This window comes from Peromyscus leucopus, chromosome 16_21 (genome assembly GCF_004664715.2).
Source record: "Peromyscus leucopus breed LL Stock chromosome 16_21, UCI_PerLeu_2.1, whole genome shotgun sequence".
NCBI lineage: Eukaryota > Metazoa > Chordata > Mammalia > Rodentia > Cricetidae > Peromyscus > Peromyscus leucopus.
Window position 1 is genome coordinate 32,621,298 of NC_051084.1, and position 17,137 is coordinate 32,638,434.

The 17,137-nt window shown below is 46.0% G+C and overlaps 1 protein-coding gene and 1 non-coding gene across 3 annotated transcripts in view; both read left to right on the forward strand.

The window, feature by feature from the left end:
- The window catches only part of Stox1 (storkhead box 1), a 65,315-nt gene extending 53,607 nt beyond the window's left edge, over positions 1–11,708 (forward strand). The window contains exons 2-4 of one of the 2 annotated variants that reach the window (XM_037199624.1): positions 1,687–1,839; positions 3,280–5,623; positions 11,250–11,708. In XM_037199624.1, the coding sequence (XP_037055519.1) occupies positions 1,687–1,839; positions 3,280–5,623; positions 11,250–11,394 (2,642 nt within the window). In that variant the 3' untranslated portion in view covers positions 11,395–11,708. The remainder of the gene's footprint in view (positions 1–1,686; positions 1,840–3,279; positions 5,624–11,249) is intronic. The other variant, XM_037199625.1, reaches the window with a different exon arrangement.
- Positions 11,709–12,044: 336 nt separating this feature from the next.
- LOC114704773 lies at positions 12,045–12,175 on the forward strand. Its single transcript, XR_003736311.1, has one exon. It is a non-coding gene; the product is annotated as a small nucleolar RNA SNORA70 (small nucleolar RNA).
- The last annotated feature ends 4,962 nt before the right edge of the window (positions 12,176–17,137 follow it).

Sequence of the window (17,137 nt, forward strand, 5' to 3'; positions counted from 1 at the left end):
CTGTCTATCTACCTAGCATCTATCTCTCTACCTATGGATTGTAGAAAATGTATCAGACACAAATGCCCATTTTCTACTTTGATGATATTTGTCTTTCAGCCTAACCCCTTTTTTCCATTTCTGAAGCACCCAGGAATACCAGACTGTGTAAACAGAAAGAACCTGGTGGTGAGCACTCTCTTGCCTACACTCTCTCTTTAACCCAATGCTTCGACAAGCTCTGGGCTGAAAGGTCCCAAGCAGGCCTGTTCTTAAAGGTGCTGCTTAGTTCCTCTTCAGTGGGAGCGTTTCTGGACCTGTGAGATCTGATTGCATCTGCAAGGGGGATCGTCTGCACTTTGCATCGCAGAAACCCAAAGGATGCAATAGTAAGAGAAGCAGACCGTTGCTGGAGCTTGGAAGCAATCCCAGCATCTGTCACCAAAGTTCCCAGGTTCGGGTTCACTTCACTTTCCTGCGCACAGAAAGCTTGATTTATGCACCTGCAGCAGGTATCTTAGCAACAGCTGTGAAGGGAATGCTCCGGGAAACTTCCCGGCTTTGTCTAGTGGGCTGAGGGCGGGGGTGGGGGGTGGGGAGGCTGTGAATGTGGCCCCAGCACAAAGTCCGAAACTCACTGAAAATATCATGAGTTTTTGTTGTTGTTGTAACTCACTGTGGGGGTCCTGAGCATGGGAAACTTGCAGATGAGAACTTGGTGTCGTAGTGTCAAAAGAGTGGACACACACGACACTTAGAGGAGAGTAAAACAGAATGTTCTCTCTAGCATGTTTCGTACAAAGGCATGTGGATTTTAAAGAGGAAGTCGCTTCTAGCTAGTAGTAGTTTTGTTCCTGTTGTCTTCATTATTTTTCCTTAGAAAAGGCCTCATGTAGCCAACCCTAATCTTAAACTCACTATGTAGCCAGAGATGACCTTGATCCTTCTGCCTCTGTTCCTGACTTGTAGGGACTGTAGGCAGTAGAAGATTAGTTTATCTTAGTATGTGTGAGGTGCCTCAAGATGAACCTAAGGCCTACCCTAAGGAGATGAACATGCTAGGCAAGTGCCCTACCGCTGAGCTATGTCCACTTGTGCTTTTGAAACTGAGTCTCGAGTAGCCCAAGCTGGCCTCAAATTGACTATGTAGCCAAGGGTGACCTTGAACTTCTGATTCTCCACCCTCCATGTCTCAAGTGCTAGGATTACAGGCCTGTGCCACCAGGCTCTGTATGCCATATTGAGGGTGAACCCAGGGTCTTTTGCATGCTAGGCAAGCCCTTTACAGACTACTGAGTTCCATCCCCAATCTATTTACCATCAATGGTTATCTTTGGTGCACCAAACTCCATACAACAAATCGGTCATTGGCTGGCTGACACCCAGTCTGTAACTATAGTAACAGACATGGTTTATCTACCCATGTGCTGCAAATGATGCTGTACTTCCTACCACGGCTTCCCAACCGATGTGGAAGTATGCTTTTAAAAATGTGAACTGCTGGATAGCATGTCTGACCTCTGCGACAGCTTGTCACTGAGGGACCGTGATGCAAACCTTTGTCTTCCGTGGTTTCTACCATCGCACATGCCATGTTAGCAGAGTCTGGGCCCATCATCCAGTCAGACTTAGACTGTTCTCTGTTCACTAGTTCCAAATGATTCATAGCGGATTTACCACCTACACTGTTTTTGACCTTCAATTCAGGTGACGTCTTCCCAGTGCAAATGAGTCCCATAGCCCAGTGTCGGTTCGTACCCTTGGCCGAAGTCCTTTGCTGCGTTATAGCTGATATGAACGCCGCTCAGGTGGCTGTAACACAGGACTCACTCTTGGAGCACTTGAAGAAACATTACCCAGGTAACCAGTGTTTACCACTTGACTTCATTCAAATGTGTTTGGTTTCTATTTATGAACAATCCTAACATGTAAGTAACGATCATGGTGTCCTTCTTCCCCCTTTTTAGAATCTTTTGTCACAACACTGAGTTACCCAGCTCAGTGGCAAAGGCATGCAGTCTCAGCTATTTGCTAGACTGAAGCAGGATTGAAAGTTCAAGGCCAGCCTAGGCAGCTTAGTAAGGCCCTGTCTCAAAATAAAAGTAAAAAGAGGGATAGGGATATAGTTCACTGATGGAATGTTTGCCTAGCATGCGCAAAGCCCTGATCTCCATCACTAGTATAGAAAAAAACCCGAAAAACTGTCAAGAATAGTCCCATATTAACATTTGTGTGTGCGTGTCACATGCATGCCACGGTACATGTCAGAGGACGACTTGCAGGAAGAGTCAGACTCGCTTTTCACCCTGTGGGTCCCAGGGATTGAACCCAGGTCCTTGGGCTCAGCAGCAGGTGTCTGTGAGCGGTCTCAACCAGCCCAACTTCAACATTTCATCAAGATATTTCTTTTACTTTCTGGATTTTTTTCATACGTAAATTAGTGTTAATCAGCTTCTGTAGTGAGGAACTTTTCCCTCAATTTTTCCCATGTCTATTTTCCAGAAATGGAACTGATAGAATTGTAGTTCTTAGTTATGCCTCCACAGACTGCATTTTAATGTACATTTTATTCTTTATGACATAAGTGGAATCATTCTGTACATTCTTCATATAGTGCTTATGAGACTTTTTAATTTCCATGTTTGTTCATCACGAGGCTTTCTCAAGGTGTATGTAGTTTTTTTTGTTTGTTTGTTTTTTTCAGTGCTGGGTTCGAACTCAGGGCTTCATACCTGCTAGGCAGTTGCTTTCCTACTGAGTTTTCAAATTTTAAATTGATTTATATCCAGTGATATTCAGATTTTTGGTTTTTGTACTTAGCCATTAACCTTGCCATATGTCTCTATGGGGACCAACTTGTATAATGTTTTGTAGTTTAGCTCCACATATTATTCTTTGGGTTGTTTTGTTTTGTTTGAGATAGGGTCTCACTGTAACTCAGACTGTCCTAGTTCTCGATATCTAGCTCAAGGTGGCCTTGAAATTGCAGTCATTCTCCTGTGTCAGCCTCCTGAGCGCGGGGATTACAGATCCGAGTCACTAGGCTCAGTTCTAATTTTAAATGAGTGTGTGTATGTGAGCACCGACATGGATGGGTCACAGTCCACGTGTGGGAGTTGTCCTCTGTCCTGCCTCTCTGTGGGACCGAGGGCCAAACTCAGGGTGTCAGGTCTGAATACAAGCACCATTATCCACTGAGCCGTCTGGCCAGCTAGCATTTTAATTGCATGTAATATATACAATCAGCTCCAGGTTTGTAGCCATTCTGAATTTCTAATTTCACTCTTTTTTTTTTTTTAGGTATTGCGGTTCCTTCCCCAGACATTCTCTACAGCACGCTGGGTGCTCTAATTCAAGGGAGGAAGATTTACCACACGGGAGAGGGCTACTTCATAGTTACACCGAACACTTACTTCATCACAAATACACCCATGCAGGAAAATCAGAGAGCCCTCCTGCCAGAAGAAGGGTGCCCAGTGCCCACTTCTGTGACCTATCTGGTGAGTGTGGATTGCTGTGCGGAGCTGGCCCAGGAGAACGAGGCTCCTGTTTCCCACTGTCCATCGCGTCAGTGTTTCCTTGATACAAGCGTGCAGGACGCTAAGGCCCCACTGACTGGGGCAGAAGTGTCTAGGAAAAACCAGGACGGTCTTGAGGAACCCACACCTTTGTCTAAGAACCAGGTAGCCGCAGCATCTGAAGACGCCCACGTCTGCGTGAGCCCCAAACCGTTACCAGACACCAAAGACAAAGGCAAAAAATTTGGTTTTGGTTTCTTGTGGCGAAGCTTGTCCAGACGAGAGAAGCCCAGAACAGAGCACTGCAGTTTCTCTGCACAGTTCCCACCCGAAGAGTGGCCTGTCCGGGATGAAGAAAGCTCCAACAACATCCCGCGAGATGTGGAACACGCGATAATCAGGAGCATTAACCCTGTGCTGACCGTTGACAACTTAATCAAACACACAGTCCTAATGCAAAAATATGAAGAACAGAAGAAATACAATAGTCAGGGCACGTCCACGGATGCGCTGACCACCAGGCGTCAGTATTCTTCCAAAGAAGGAATTCGGAAAAGGCAGGGCCGCTTTGCCAAGCCTCACCGGCGGGGCTGTTCTCACAGGGGTAGACACCAAGCGTGGAGCCAGGGGAGTGAGCTGGAGCCAGGAAGCACTGGACTGTCTGAAAAGCACCCCAAGGTCCCCGCAGCCCAGTCTGCTCCCAGAATGAAAAGCCGCAGTGAAGAAATGCAGCAGTTGCATGGTGGGATGCCAGCTGTGCAAGGTCCCCACTTGATTTACAAGAAGCAGATCAGTAATCCTTTCCAGGGCATGTATCTCAGAGGGCCCCCAGTATCCAAAGGGCACAATGTGCAGAAGAGTCATGATCTGAAACCTGGTCCCGTCGGGCCAGAAGAAAAGCCTTTCCAGAGGGCAGGGTCTTCACGTCCTTTGGGAGTCTTTGATGGTGGAGGCCAGGAGCCATATTTGGAACAATGCCACGATAAACTGGAAGCAGAAACCGTGCTTTCGATGAAGGCTCCAGGCCATCCTGTCAGGGACGTCAGAGGTGGCCCAGGAAATTACCCTCCGGGTAATGTTTTGCCAAGCCACCCTCGGGGCTGTTCTTTCAGGGAAAGTGTGTTGAGAGGTGATGTGCATAATGAAAAAAACAAGATCTTGAGGAAAAGTTATTCCGACTGTGACATGTTCTTGGGGACCAAAGAAATGCATCAGGTCTTGCCCTCACAAAGTCCCCCCTCTTTAGACCCAGTACCCTGTGTGTGTACATCAGTGAATAAGACGGTACACCAGTTCCAGAACCTGGGCCTCTTAGATTGCCCAGTCGGAGCAAACCATTTGAGGACACACGAAAGACAAGGTGATTCCCAAGATCTCTCTAGGAAGACATTTGTCCCAGAGGCAGAGATTGAGAATGTGGAAAATGAGGGGCCCTCCGACAGTGAGCAGGACGAGGCAGCCGTGAACCAGAGTGAGGCCGGGATGGATGACGGGGCCTGCAGTTCACTGTATCTAGAGGATGACGACTTCTCTGAGACTGATGATGACTCCTGTCACACACTGCCCGGACACACTCAGTATTCCTTTGCAGGTGGAGGCAGGCCGAAGCAATGGCAGGGAAGGCCAATGGTGACTGGGAGATTTCTGACAGGATGTAATAGCAAAACTGATAGGTTTGAGCCCCTGGCGCTTGAAAGGAAACACTGGTACAAGGCCACTGGGTTGTCTGCAAATTCAGGGGAAGGTCCAAACCCTGATCTCAAAGACAACCCTGGCCTATATTCAGGGACTCCATTTGGTTTCCACTACGAAGGAGAGCCCACGGCTGCCTGTGTCCAGGCCTCAGCAGCCGCTGGGGGAAGTTTACTTGAATTCTCTACTGCAAGGAAAACCAGTTGTGGGGCTGAGATCCTGCGAGATTCTCCTGGTGACGCAGGAAAGAATTCAACTAGCTGGAGACAGAGTCGGGCAAATCAGGAAATGGAAAAACATTTCGCAGACAAATCACGACTTTTCAACACCTCCCATGTGCCAGTGTTGGCTCAGGAGTCCCAGCGAGAGCATAGTCGCCTGGAAGGGACAGAGAGTTACAGCGTGACAGGAGACAGCGGGATTGATTCCCCAAGGTAAGGATGCATGTGGGTGCTACGTTAGCTCCTCCTGCTGGAGTTCAGAGAGTCAGGGCACGTGGAGCCACCTAGTGAGAGACTCCTGAACAAACCCATGGAACAATGTCAACACCCTTGAGGGAGTAAACTGTATCAAGTTACGATGAGGTTGCATATGGTAGGACAGAGTCCACTTTTTTTTTTCTTCGAGACAGGGTAGCTTCAGAGCCTGTCCTAGAACTCACTCTGTAGTCCAGACTGGCCTCGAACTCAGAGATCCACCTCACTCTGCCTCCCAGAGTGCTGGGATTAAAGGCATGAGCCACTACAGCCCGGCTTTGTTTTTGTCTTTGTTTTTGTTTTTTGAGACAAGGTTTCTCTGTGTAACAGCCCTGGCTGTCCTGGAACTAGCTCTGTAGACCAGGCTGGCCTCGAACTTAGAAATCCATCTGCCTCTGCCTCCCTAGTGCTGGGATTAAGGGTTTACGCCACCATCATCTGGCCAGAGTTCACGTTTAAAAACTAATATCTTTAGAATTTCAGACAATACATATTTTAAGGGTTTATTTTATTTTTATGTGTATCAGTGTTTTGCCTGCTTGTATATTTGTGTGTGCATCTCGTGCAAGCCTGGTGCCCACTGGGATCCGAAAAGGGCATCAGATCCTCTGGAACTGGAGTTATGGATGGTTGTGAGCCACCATGTGGGTGCTGGGAACGGAATTCAGGTCCTCTGCAAGAGCAGCCAGTGCTCCTAACCGCTGAGCCTTCTCTCCAGACTCATACAATACATTGGTCATGTTCATTCTCCCACCTCCAGTTCCTCCCACATGTACCCTCTCCCCTCAACCCACCCAACTTCAGTTTTCTTCCTTTTCCCCCCATCAAGTTAGTATTCCAACTACTCTTGCCAGTAGAGCCTGGCCTAGAGAGTGGTTGACCTACAGGGGTCACAAAATTAAAGAAAACTGACTCAATAGAGTTACTTTTTAGTGGGAACCAAATTTTACTAGGAATTGTTTCTAAAAGTAGAAAGGAACTGCTAAAAAACAAAGCACTTTCAGAACTTAGAGTTGGAGATCTTCTCGTCTATTCCTGGATCTATTTGTGTTAAGTAAAGTTTGTGGGAGCTGGAGAGATGGCTCAGCAGTTAAGAACACTGGCTCCTCTTCCAGAAGTCCTGAGTTCAATTCCCAGCAACCATATGGTTGTTCACAACCATCTATAGTGGGATCTGATGCTCTCTTCTGGCATAAAGTTGTACATGCAAATAGAGCATTGATATATAATATATACAAACAAACAAATAAATCTGAAAAAAAGAAGATGTTAAAAAAAAAAGTAAAGGATGTAGCCACTTCTCACTCAACTTGTTTAAATAACAATTGTGTGTGATAAACGGAATGCGGACTCACAAGATACTTAAGTGTTTGGAGTCTGGAGTGCCCAGGACATGCGCAAAGCCCTGGGTTTGATTCTAGCGTTGCATAGAGGGGCTGTGGGGGCATAGCTCTCATCCCAGCATGCGAGAGTGAAGCAGGAGTTCAAGGTCATCCTGCGCTACAGAGCAAGTTCAAAGCCAGTCTGGGTTCAACCCCCTACCCCAACACACACATACACGCTAAGTATTAAAACTATTAACTAAGTATCAAACAGTTTTAAATAACATTGTGTGTGTGTATACACTCGTGTGCGCATGTGCACGTGCTACAACAGATTATGGAGGTCAGAAAGAGTTGTTGTTCTTCCACTGGGAATAGATGGGTCCTGGGGATAGAACTCAGGTTATTAGTATCCGCAGCAGGTGTCTACCCACTGAGCCATCTGACCATCCTCCCCAAAGTCTTTGTAAAATTTTGTAATGATCCTACTATTTTTTTTTTCTTTGCCTTTTTGAGGCAGAGTTTCTCTGTGTAGCCCTGACTGTTCTGGAACTTGCTCTGTAGACCAGGCTGGCCTCAGACTCAAGAGACAAGTACTGCCTCCTGAGTACTGGAATTAAAGGCGTGCGCCACCACACTCAGCACAAATACAAGCATTTTAGCAAAAATACTGGGGGCTGGAGAAATGGTACAGTGGTTAAGAGTACTGGCTGTTCTTCCAGAAGACCCAGGTTCAATTCCCAACACCCACATGGTGACTCACATCTATGATTGTATCCCCATGGGATCTGATGCCTTCCTTTGGAGTGCAAACGCACATGCAGACAAACACACACCCACACACGGAAGTGAATCTTTTAACAGGAAGTCGTTCACAGCCATGTGTCCTTTCCCACCCAACTTATCAAGGATAGCTTGCAATTGATATATTCACGGCTATCTTGGGGGTTTGTTTTGCTTTGTCAGATTTTTTAAATTTTTATTCATATATATGTGTGCATATGTGTAATGTATGTACATGTGTGTGCAGGTTCCTTTTGGATGCCGTAAGGCGGCTTTGGATCCCCTGGAGTTGGAGTCACAGGCAATAGAGCCACCCAACGAGGGTTCTGGGAACAGAACTTTGTCAGGAGCTCCTAACCATTGAGCCGGTTTGCCAGCCCCGCTTTTTTTTCTTGAGACAAGGTCTTATTATGTTGACCAGAGTGGCTTCCAACCTGTGACCTTCCTGCATTACCCTCCCAAGTCTTTGTTGTTCTGTTTGGGTTTGGTTTTGGGTGGGGTGCTGTTTAGCTTCTTGAGAAAGTCTCCCCAAGATCCTTCTATGTAGCTCAGAGTATGATGGTAGCATTATCACCTAGGAGACAAGCTTGTGGGGGATTATCTAGATTAGGTTAATTCTCGACTGTGGGCAGCACCGTCCCATGGGCCAGGCTCCTGGACTGAATAAGGAGGAGGAAGTGAGTTGTGTACTCCTTCCTGACTGTGGGTGCAGCCTCTCCAGCTGCCTTGAGCCCTTCTTCCGGCCATGATGACTTTGTGCCCTTGATGGACTGTGTGTGCCCTTGAACTCTGACCCAGTAAACTTTCTGTGAAAGTTTGTTTTCTCACAGCAACATGACAGACAGCACACACAGCTCCCTCAGGGCCCAGATTTCCAAGCATGAGTACCTGGCACCTGGCTATCTCACAGCTTTTTATTTTTATTTATTTTACTATTTTTTTTTTTTTTTTGTTTGGAGACAGGGTCTCACTATGTAACTCAGTCTGTCCTGGAACTCACTCTGTAGACCAGGCTGGCCTTAATCTCAGAGATCCACCTGCCTCTGCCCTTCATGTTCGGATTAAAGGTGTGAGCCACCACACCTGGCTATTTTTATTTAAAATTTTTTTTCTAGTTTCTTTTTTTCTTTTTTTTCCTTTTGAATTTTTTTTCAAGACAAGGTTTCTCTGTGTAACAGCTTTGGCTGTCCTGGAACTCACTTGGTAGCCCAGGCTGGCCTCAAACTCACAGAGATCCACCTGTCTCTGCCTCCCAAGTACTGGGACCAAAGGTGTGTGCTACCACCACCCAGTTTAGTTTCCTCTTCTTTAATTAAGGAAAAAGTTATATATGTGGGTGCTTTGCCTGCATGTATGTCTGTTCACCACATGTGAGCTTGGTGCCCACGAAGGCCAGAAGAGAACATCAGATCCCCTTCAGTTACAGATGGTTGTGAGCTGTCATGTGGGTGCTGGGAACAGAACTCAGGTCCTCTGCAAGGGCAGCCAGTGTTTTTTGTCTGTTTTTGTATTTTGTTTTATGCTGTTGTTTTCGAGACTGGGTTTTTCTGTGTAGCCATGACTGTCCCGGAACTCACTCTGTAGACCAGGCTGGCCTCAAACTTGGGAAATCTGCCTGCTTCTACCTCCCAAGTGCTGGGATTAAAGGTACGTCCCACCACCCCCCAGCTGGAGACAGTACTTTTAACAGGTGAACATCTGTCTCATCAGTTCCCAACATGTGGGCAGAGACTACTTTGGAGAGCAAATGACCCTTTCACAGGGGCGAAAGACCATCGGAAAACACAAATATTTACATTAGGATTCATAACAGGAGCAAAATGACAGTTATGAAGTAGCAATGAAAATCATTTTATGGTTGGGGGTCACCACAACATGAGGAACTATATTGAAGGGGTGTAGCATTAGAAAGGTTCAGAACCACTGATCTAGCCAATCCCATAAAGAAGTTAATTTTTAAATTATTTTGTGTGATATGTTTATATGTGTGTGTTTATCTGTGTACATAGACAGTGTTCATGTGGAAATAAGAGGACTTGGGGAGTCGAGGTCTCTCCTTCCACCTTGAGGCAGGGTCTCTCGTTTCTGTCCCCGCACTGTTTTCACAAGCTCCTGACCAATTCTTCTGTCCCCACTTCCCATCGCACCCTAGGACGACGGTTGGCATTACAGCCGAGAGCCATGGCAGCGGGGGGTGGGGAGGGTGGCATTCGAGACAGGGTTTCTCTGTAGCCCGGCTGTGCTACAAGTCACTTTTAGACCAGGCTGACTTCCACCCGCCTCTGCCTCCCGAGTGCTGGGATTAAAGGTGGGCACCACCACCACCACCACCACCACCACCACCACCACCACCGCCGCCGCCTGGCTGAGAACCTTTTATATGTGGATTTCGGATATCAAACTCAGGTCATTAGGCCTGCGTGGCACACAGTTTTAATTGCTTAGCCATCTTGCTGGCCCAACTTCTTGTTTGGTATATTTTTAATTTTTAATTATGTGTATGTCTGTGTGGGTAGAGGCACATGAACACAGGTGCCCTCAGAGACCAGAGGCCTCCTGGAGCTGAAGTTATAGTAATTGTGAGCTGCCGTCATGTTATGGGTGCTTGGAATTGACTTCAGGTCCTCTGCTAGAGAGCCGTTTCTCCATTCCCAAGCTTATTTTTTAAAATTGATTACACTATGGTTCTCTTGAGAGGCTTATAATTACAGATATTAAGAAGGAAAAGGAAAACAGCATTTGAACATCGGCTCTATGCTGTGGTTCTTAGGATCAAGGCCAGATGGCCAAGACATAGTTGGTACCTTATTTGAAGAGAACTACAAACAAAATGAACACAGACAGGCTGAACTGAAGAACACGCACAGATTCTTCACGTGTGGGATTCAGGGTGACGGGCGAGCTAGGGAGATACTCCAGAGTAGAGCGCTTGCCTAGCATGTGCGAGGCCCTGAGTTCAACCCTAGCACCACAAAAAAAAAAAAAAAAAAAAAAAAAAAACCACCAGCAAATGACTAGTGCAGCTGCGGTGCGTCTTGGCAGTAGGGTACACACGACAAATGTGCCGGAGCAAGACAAATGTGGCCAGTAAGAACATGGCTCCTAGTTCCCAGGACGAGGACATTATCACTGTGAAAAGGAAGAGTTGACTCTCCCTTTCTGTGACTTCCCAAAAAAAGGTACTATACAAGATATGGATACCGATTCTGGCTGGCATGTACTAGGCTTGATACTTGACACTAGGTTTGGGAACCGATGTTTAGAAAACACAAACTTCTTTGAAAGCACCTGGAAAATATTCGGGGTGCTATTGTGGAGCTTTTCACATGTGGAAAAGGGGCTAGGTTTTTGAAAGGTTGCCTTAGATGAGTATGAAGTGCTAGCGTGGCTTCAAACTAACAAAATGAAATTCCAGTGCCTTGAGTGGCATTCCGGGTCTCTTGGGAAGACTGTAATCCTGTCCCTTTTGATATCTTTAGGACACAGAGCCTGGCGTCTAATAATTCAGCCATTTGGAATGGAGTTAAAAGAAGACAGGCTTTTCTGCGGAACGGTGAGGACATGAAGAAGAGCCACCAAACACCCAGTTCCTTGCTCCAACTAACCCCAGTCATAAACGTCTAACTTCGGGATGAGGTTTTACACTGTAGTTAACACTGGCCTGGATCTCAACAGGTAATCCCCCTGCCTTAGCCTCTGGAGTGCTGGGATTACAGGCATAAATTACCATGTCAGGATTAAAATTTTAACTGACTTTGGCGAACTCTTTAAAAAATTGGATCTGCAAGGATCCTGTGAAGCTGAGCATACATGCTATTATTAACCCCACCATACTGTGTTCTAATTCCTTTCTTCCTTTTTACCATTTTTAAAGCGGTTTCCAGTGCCTTTTACTAGAAATTTGTTGCAGTTTTCAATAAAAGAAACATGAAATTGTTGGTCATTTTCTAACTAAATGTCATTAATTTTCCTCAATCAGTTTCTCCAATACATACAACGCTGACTTATTACCCAGTAGTCTTTCTCATCAGCCAGAGGAATATGGAACTCTCAGGTTAAGCGGGGTTTCACACCAAACCCAGAAAACAAACATGGCCTTTAAGGGCTGCACAGATACTTGGAAATGAAAGGATTATCAGAAAGAATCGATACAATGTGTTGCCCATTTTCTAGAAGAATTTTTCTCGTCATTTTCTTGTCAGTCTGTCAGTAGGTAATCAAATGGCTCCAAAGGGACTAAGGATGTCTAAGATTCCCGTGTTCTAGGCTTGTGGTTCCTCCTTGTACTCCGGGCTCCTCCCTGCAGCATGGAGACCTGTGTGGTGTGACTTCAAACAGCAGCCATCCTGGAAATGCTGCAGCCCGTTGCTTGGATGTGTTGCTTTAAGGGACATTTGAGACAGTTTTCCGGCGAATAGTCATGCTTCTGGTTTCACGTTGTCCCCAGACCAGGGTCCAGACAGGTTATGCTGTATGCCCTGTACTTTCGGGAAGCCGCGGAGCGCAACTGCCTGAGCTCACATTGGCCAGGTCATCCTGTTCATTCCAATCAAGCTGCCGAATAAGGGACACGTGACTGAGGTCCTGCAGCTTCGGTCCCCGCCCCCCATCCACCCCTCCATCCACCATATCTCAAAGAAGGCTTCACGAAGTTAAATTCAGATGAATCTGAAGACGGGTGGCTGAGAAGCCGCTCATCCCTGATGGCTGTGGAGTCAAATACATCCCAGTCACGGCCTGTGCTCCGGGGGTCCTCCCTCCACTGTGCTCAACTTCCTACCCTGTCAATTTTCTCAGCCATGTTTACTAATGATGTCATCTCCATTCCAAAAAGAACAAACTAAAATAAGACCAAAAAAAAAAAAAGGCCGGGCGGTGGTGGCGCACGCCTTTAATCCCAGCACTCGAGAGGCAGAGCCAGGCGGATCTCTGTGAGTTCGAGGCCAGCCTGGGCTACCAAGTGAGTTCCAGGAAAGGCGCAAAGCTACACAGAGAAACCCTGTCTCGAAAAACCAAAAAAAAAAAAAAAAAAAAAAAAAAAAAAAAAAAAAAAAAAAAAAAAAATTCCTCCAAGTGAAAAGTGGGCAGACGTCTAATTTTTGTTGTCGATAGTAGTAAGGCATTCTGTTTAATTTGCAGAGAACTTGCCAGGTTTTCAAAGATTTAAAAGGCATTCTACATAAAATGTGCTGCCAAATTGGATGTGTATCAAGGGCTGTGTTGAAGAGCCTGTTGGAAACGGATGGAGAGATTTTTCCTTAACAAACATTTTTTTGAAAAACTGAAACTCAGATTCTGTGATAAAAAGCTGGTTATATAGTAGCATATTGAATAGCAACAAAATAATTTACTGATGGTGAGTTTGTTAATCCATGTATAGAGAGTATATCAGATGTAATATACCTGGGGGTGGGGGAGAGGATATTTCTAAAATCAGCTTGTACAGCCAAGTAAATTAAGGAATTGGAAAATGGAAGGAAATTCTGAGGGAGGTACGGATATATTTCAAATGGTAGAGTGCTTGCCTAGCGTGCAGGAGGTCCTGGGTTCGAGCCCCAGCACTGCATGAAGTGGGTGTGGCAACTCATGCCGGTCTTAGCACTTGAGAAGTGGAAACAGGAGGCCTAGAAGTTCAAGGTCATCCTTTGCCATGCCAAGTTTGAGGCCAGCCTGGGTTACATAAGGTTCTGCCTCAAAAGGAAGGAAGGAGGGAAAGATTATAGAAGTGTCAAGGTTTCTCCTAAGCTTTGGCTGCGGACGTTCACACTGGTGCTGCAGTTACACCTCACCTCTCTCTCTTTTTTGTTTTTTTGTTTTTGAGACAGGGTTTCTCTGTGTACCTTTGGCACCTTTCCTGGAACTCACTCTGTAGATCAGGCTGGCCTCGAACTCACAGAGATCCGCCTGGCTCTGCCTCCCGAGTGCTGGGATTAAAGGCGTGCGCCACCACTGCCCGGCTTCAGCTCTCCATTTTCTTAGTGGTACTGATGACAAATGTCACTGTTGGAAGAAATGTCTTTTGTTTTGTTTTGTTTGTTTATTTTTTGAGACAGGGTTTCTCTGTGTAACTTTGGAGCCTGTCCTGGATCTCACTTTGTAGACCAGGCTGGACTCGAACTCACAAAGATTCGCCTGGCTCTGCCTCCCGAGTGCTGGGATTAAAGGAGTGCGCCACCACCGCCCAGCAAGAAATGTCTTCTTGCATGCCATTGACACACACTATGTAGATTTGTACAAAATAATAAATATATTAAAAGTTTTCTTTTTCCATTGTCAACGGATCTGGATGGTACCCTGTGATAGATGAGAGGGACTTGAAAAGTAGACTCGCATGTAATTACCATCCCAAACTCACCCTTATTGAGATATCATTGTGTAGTACATCAAGGAAATTCAGTCGAAAAATTGTTAAATGCATCAAGTCTGTCACCAAGTTTGTATTTCATCAAGGGTCAAAGGATTAAATCACCCCCAACTCCCAGAATTTCTTTTAAGTGTTGACGTTGACTTCATTGACATCCTTTGCTTTGGGGAGGTAAGATGGCGGAGTTGAAGCCAGATGTTGAAAAAGCTGTGATTTTTGACATTAAGTGGTTTATAGTATCGCAAGCAATGGGCGGGTGAACTGGCTCATTGGGTAAAGGCGCTTGCTGCCAAGCCTGAGTTCACTTCCTGGGATCTACATGGTGGAAGGAGGGAACCGACTCCCAACTATTGTCCCCTGACCACACCAACAGACTCTAGTAAATACAATGACAAATGTCTCGTTTGTTTTGTGTTATTCTCTTTTATTACTTTTATAGTAAAACTGTGGTGGTATTGTGTTCCCCAAAATATTGTGTACTCTAATAAATTTATCTGGGGTCAGAGAACAGACAGCCACTAGATACAAAGGCTAGAAAATGGTGGCACTCACACCTTTAATCCTAGCATTCGAGAGATAGAAATCCCTCTGGATCTCTGTGAGTTCAAGGTCACATTGGAAATAGCCAAGCATGGTGACACACACCTTTAATCCCAGAAAGCCAGCCTTTAATCCCAGGGAGTGGTGGTAGAAAGCAAAAGATATATAAGTCATGAGGACCAGAAACTAGAAGATTTTAGCTGGTTAAGCATTCAGGCTTTTGAGCAGCAATTCAGCTGAGAGCCATTGGGATGAGGACTCAGAAGCCTCCAGCCTGAGGAAACAGGACCAGCTAAGGAACTGGCAAGGTAAGATAGCTGTGGCTTGTTCTGTCTCTCTGATCTACCAGCATTGACCCCAATAACTGGCCTCGGGTTTGATTTTATTAGTAAGAACCTTTAAGATTCATGCTACATAAAACACAGTTTTAAAAATCAAGAAAGGTCCAGCGAAAGCTCGGTGGGTTAAGGCTCCTAAGTCCAACAACCTGAGTTCAGTCCCCAGGGCTCAAGGCGGGAGGAAAGAACGAACTCTAGAAAGTTGTCCTCTGCCTTCTATGCTTAATGCTAACCACAATAAGTTTTATTATTTATATATGCTATTGTTTTTATTAATGATTGCAAACTTATGACCTGTTTTTTTATTAAGAAATTTTTTATTCATTTTACATACCAACCATAGATCCCCTCTCTTCCCTCCTCCTGCCCCTCAACCTTCCCCCCTACCTCCCAACCCCCCCCCATTCCCTCCTCCAACAAGGTAAAGCCTCCCATGGGGAGACAGCAGAGCCTGGTACATTCAGATGAGGCAGGTCCAAGCCCCTCCCCCTGCCTCAAAGCTGTGTGTGCAAGGTGTCTCACCATAGGTAGTGGGCTCCAAAAAGCCCAGTTCATGCACCAGGGATGGATCCTGATCCTACTGCCAGGGGGCCCCTTAAGCAGATCAAGCTACACAACTGTCTCACTTATGCAGACCTTATGACCTGTTTTTAGGACTCTCTGAATGGGCCACTGGGTACTCCACAGAGTTGTCGTCTCCATGTGCACATAGACTTCCATCACATGAGCACACACATACACCCATACACTTTTTAGATTTATGTGTATGAGTGTTTTGCACACAATTATGTGCTTACCACATACATGTCTGGCATTCTTAGAGGTGAGATGGGGGGGCATCCGTTGGGACTGGAGTCACAGAAAGCTGTGGGTCCACATGTGAGTGCTGGGAACTGATCCCTGGACTTTTGCAAGAAGACATACTCTTTTTTGTTTTGTTTTGTTTTGTTGAGACAGGATTTCGCTGTGTAACAGCCTTGGCTCTCCTGAAGCTCACTCTGTAGACTAGGCTGGCCTTGAACTCAATGGAGATTGCTTGCCTTTGCCTCCCGAGTGTTGGGATTAAAGATGTGTGCACCACCACCACTTGGCAAGAACAAGTACTCTTAACAGCTAAGCCATTTTTCCAATTGTCCCTCCACACACACCTGCCCCCCTGCCGCCCCATCCCATCCTGTCCCCCGTCTTCCTCCACCCCTGCCCGCACTTTTTTTTTTTTTTAGTCAAATTTACTGAGAGTAGTTGAAATCACACCAGCTCAGGAATAGATTCCCATGTTGGTGTGCTGTTAACTAAGTGTGTGTGTGTGTGTGTGTGTGTGTGTGTGTGTGTGTGTGTGTGTGTGTGTTCTTCGATCATGGACCTACTGTTGAATTTAATTTAGCAAACATGATATTGGAAAAATGTCAGCTCTGTTATGGAAAGCATTGGAAGAGCCTGCGGCTGCATTTTGAGAATTTCTCTGCAGCTACGTCTGCTTGAGAAAACAGGAAAGAAGCTGTGGCCTACCAGGGGTTAGAACACTATAAAACAAGAATGGGGTGCCCTGGACAGACTTCAGCCTCTCACACAGCCCCTCTTTTCCTGTAGCCTTCCTGGCTTCTCAGCAGTTTCCACACAGTTCTTAGGTGATGGCGCCCTCTTCTGGGGTAACTCACCCTTGTTCCTACAGCCCAACTCAAAACACAGGCAAAGTGGGGCTGGAGAGAAAAAAAGCTCAGTGATTAAAAACCTGTATGGCTTGTGCAGAGAAGACTGTAGTGTGGTTTCCAGGGGATCTAGTGGCCTCTTCTGGCCTGCCCAGGTCCTTATATACATATACCGATACACATATATACATATAATTAAAAATGCATTTCCCTCCCTTTTTTTCAAAACTATTGTGGAGCTGCTCATGGTGGCACACACCTTTACTTCCAGCAGAGAAGGCAAGAGGCAGGCAGATAGGGGGTTAAGGCAAACTTCTTCAGCTACATAGTGAGTTCAAGGCTAGCCTGGGTAACTTGAGACCCTGTCTCAAACAGCCAAAGCAGCAGTAACATCTCAATTAAGTGTGAGCACCCCTGTACCTCACCTCCACAGTGATGTTGATTTGCCCATCCAGTTTCCTGCATTGTCCTTACTT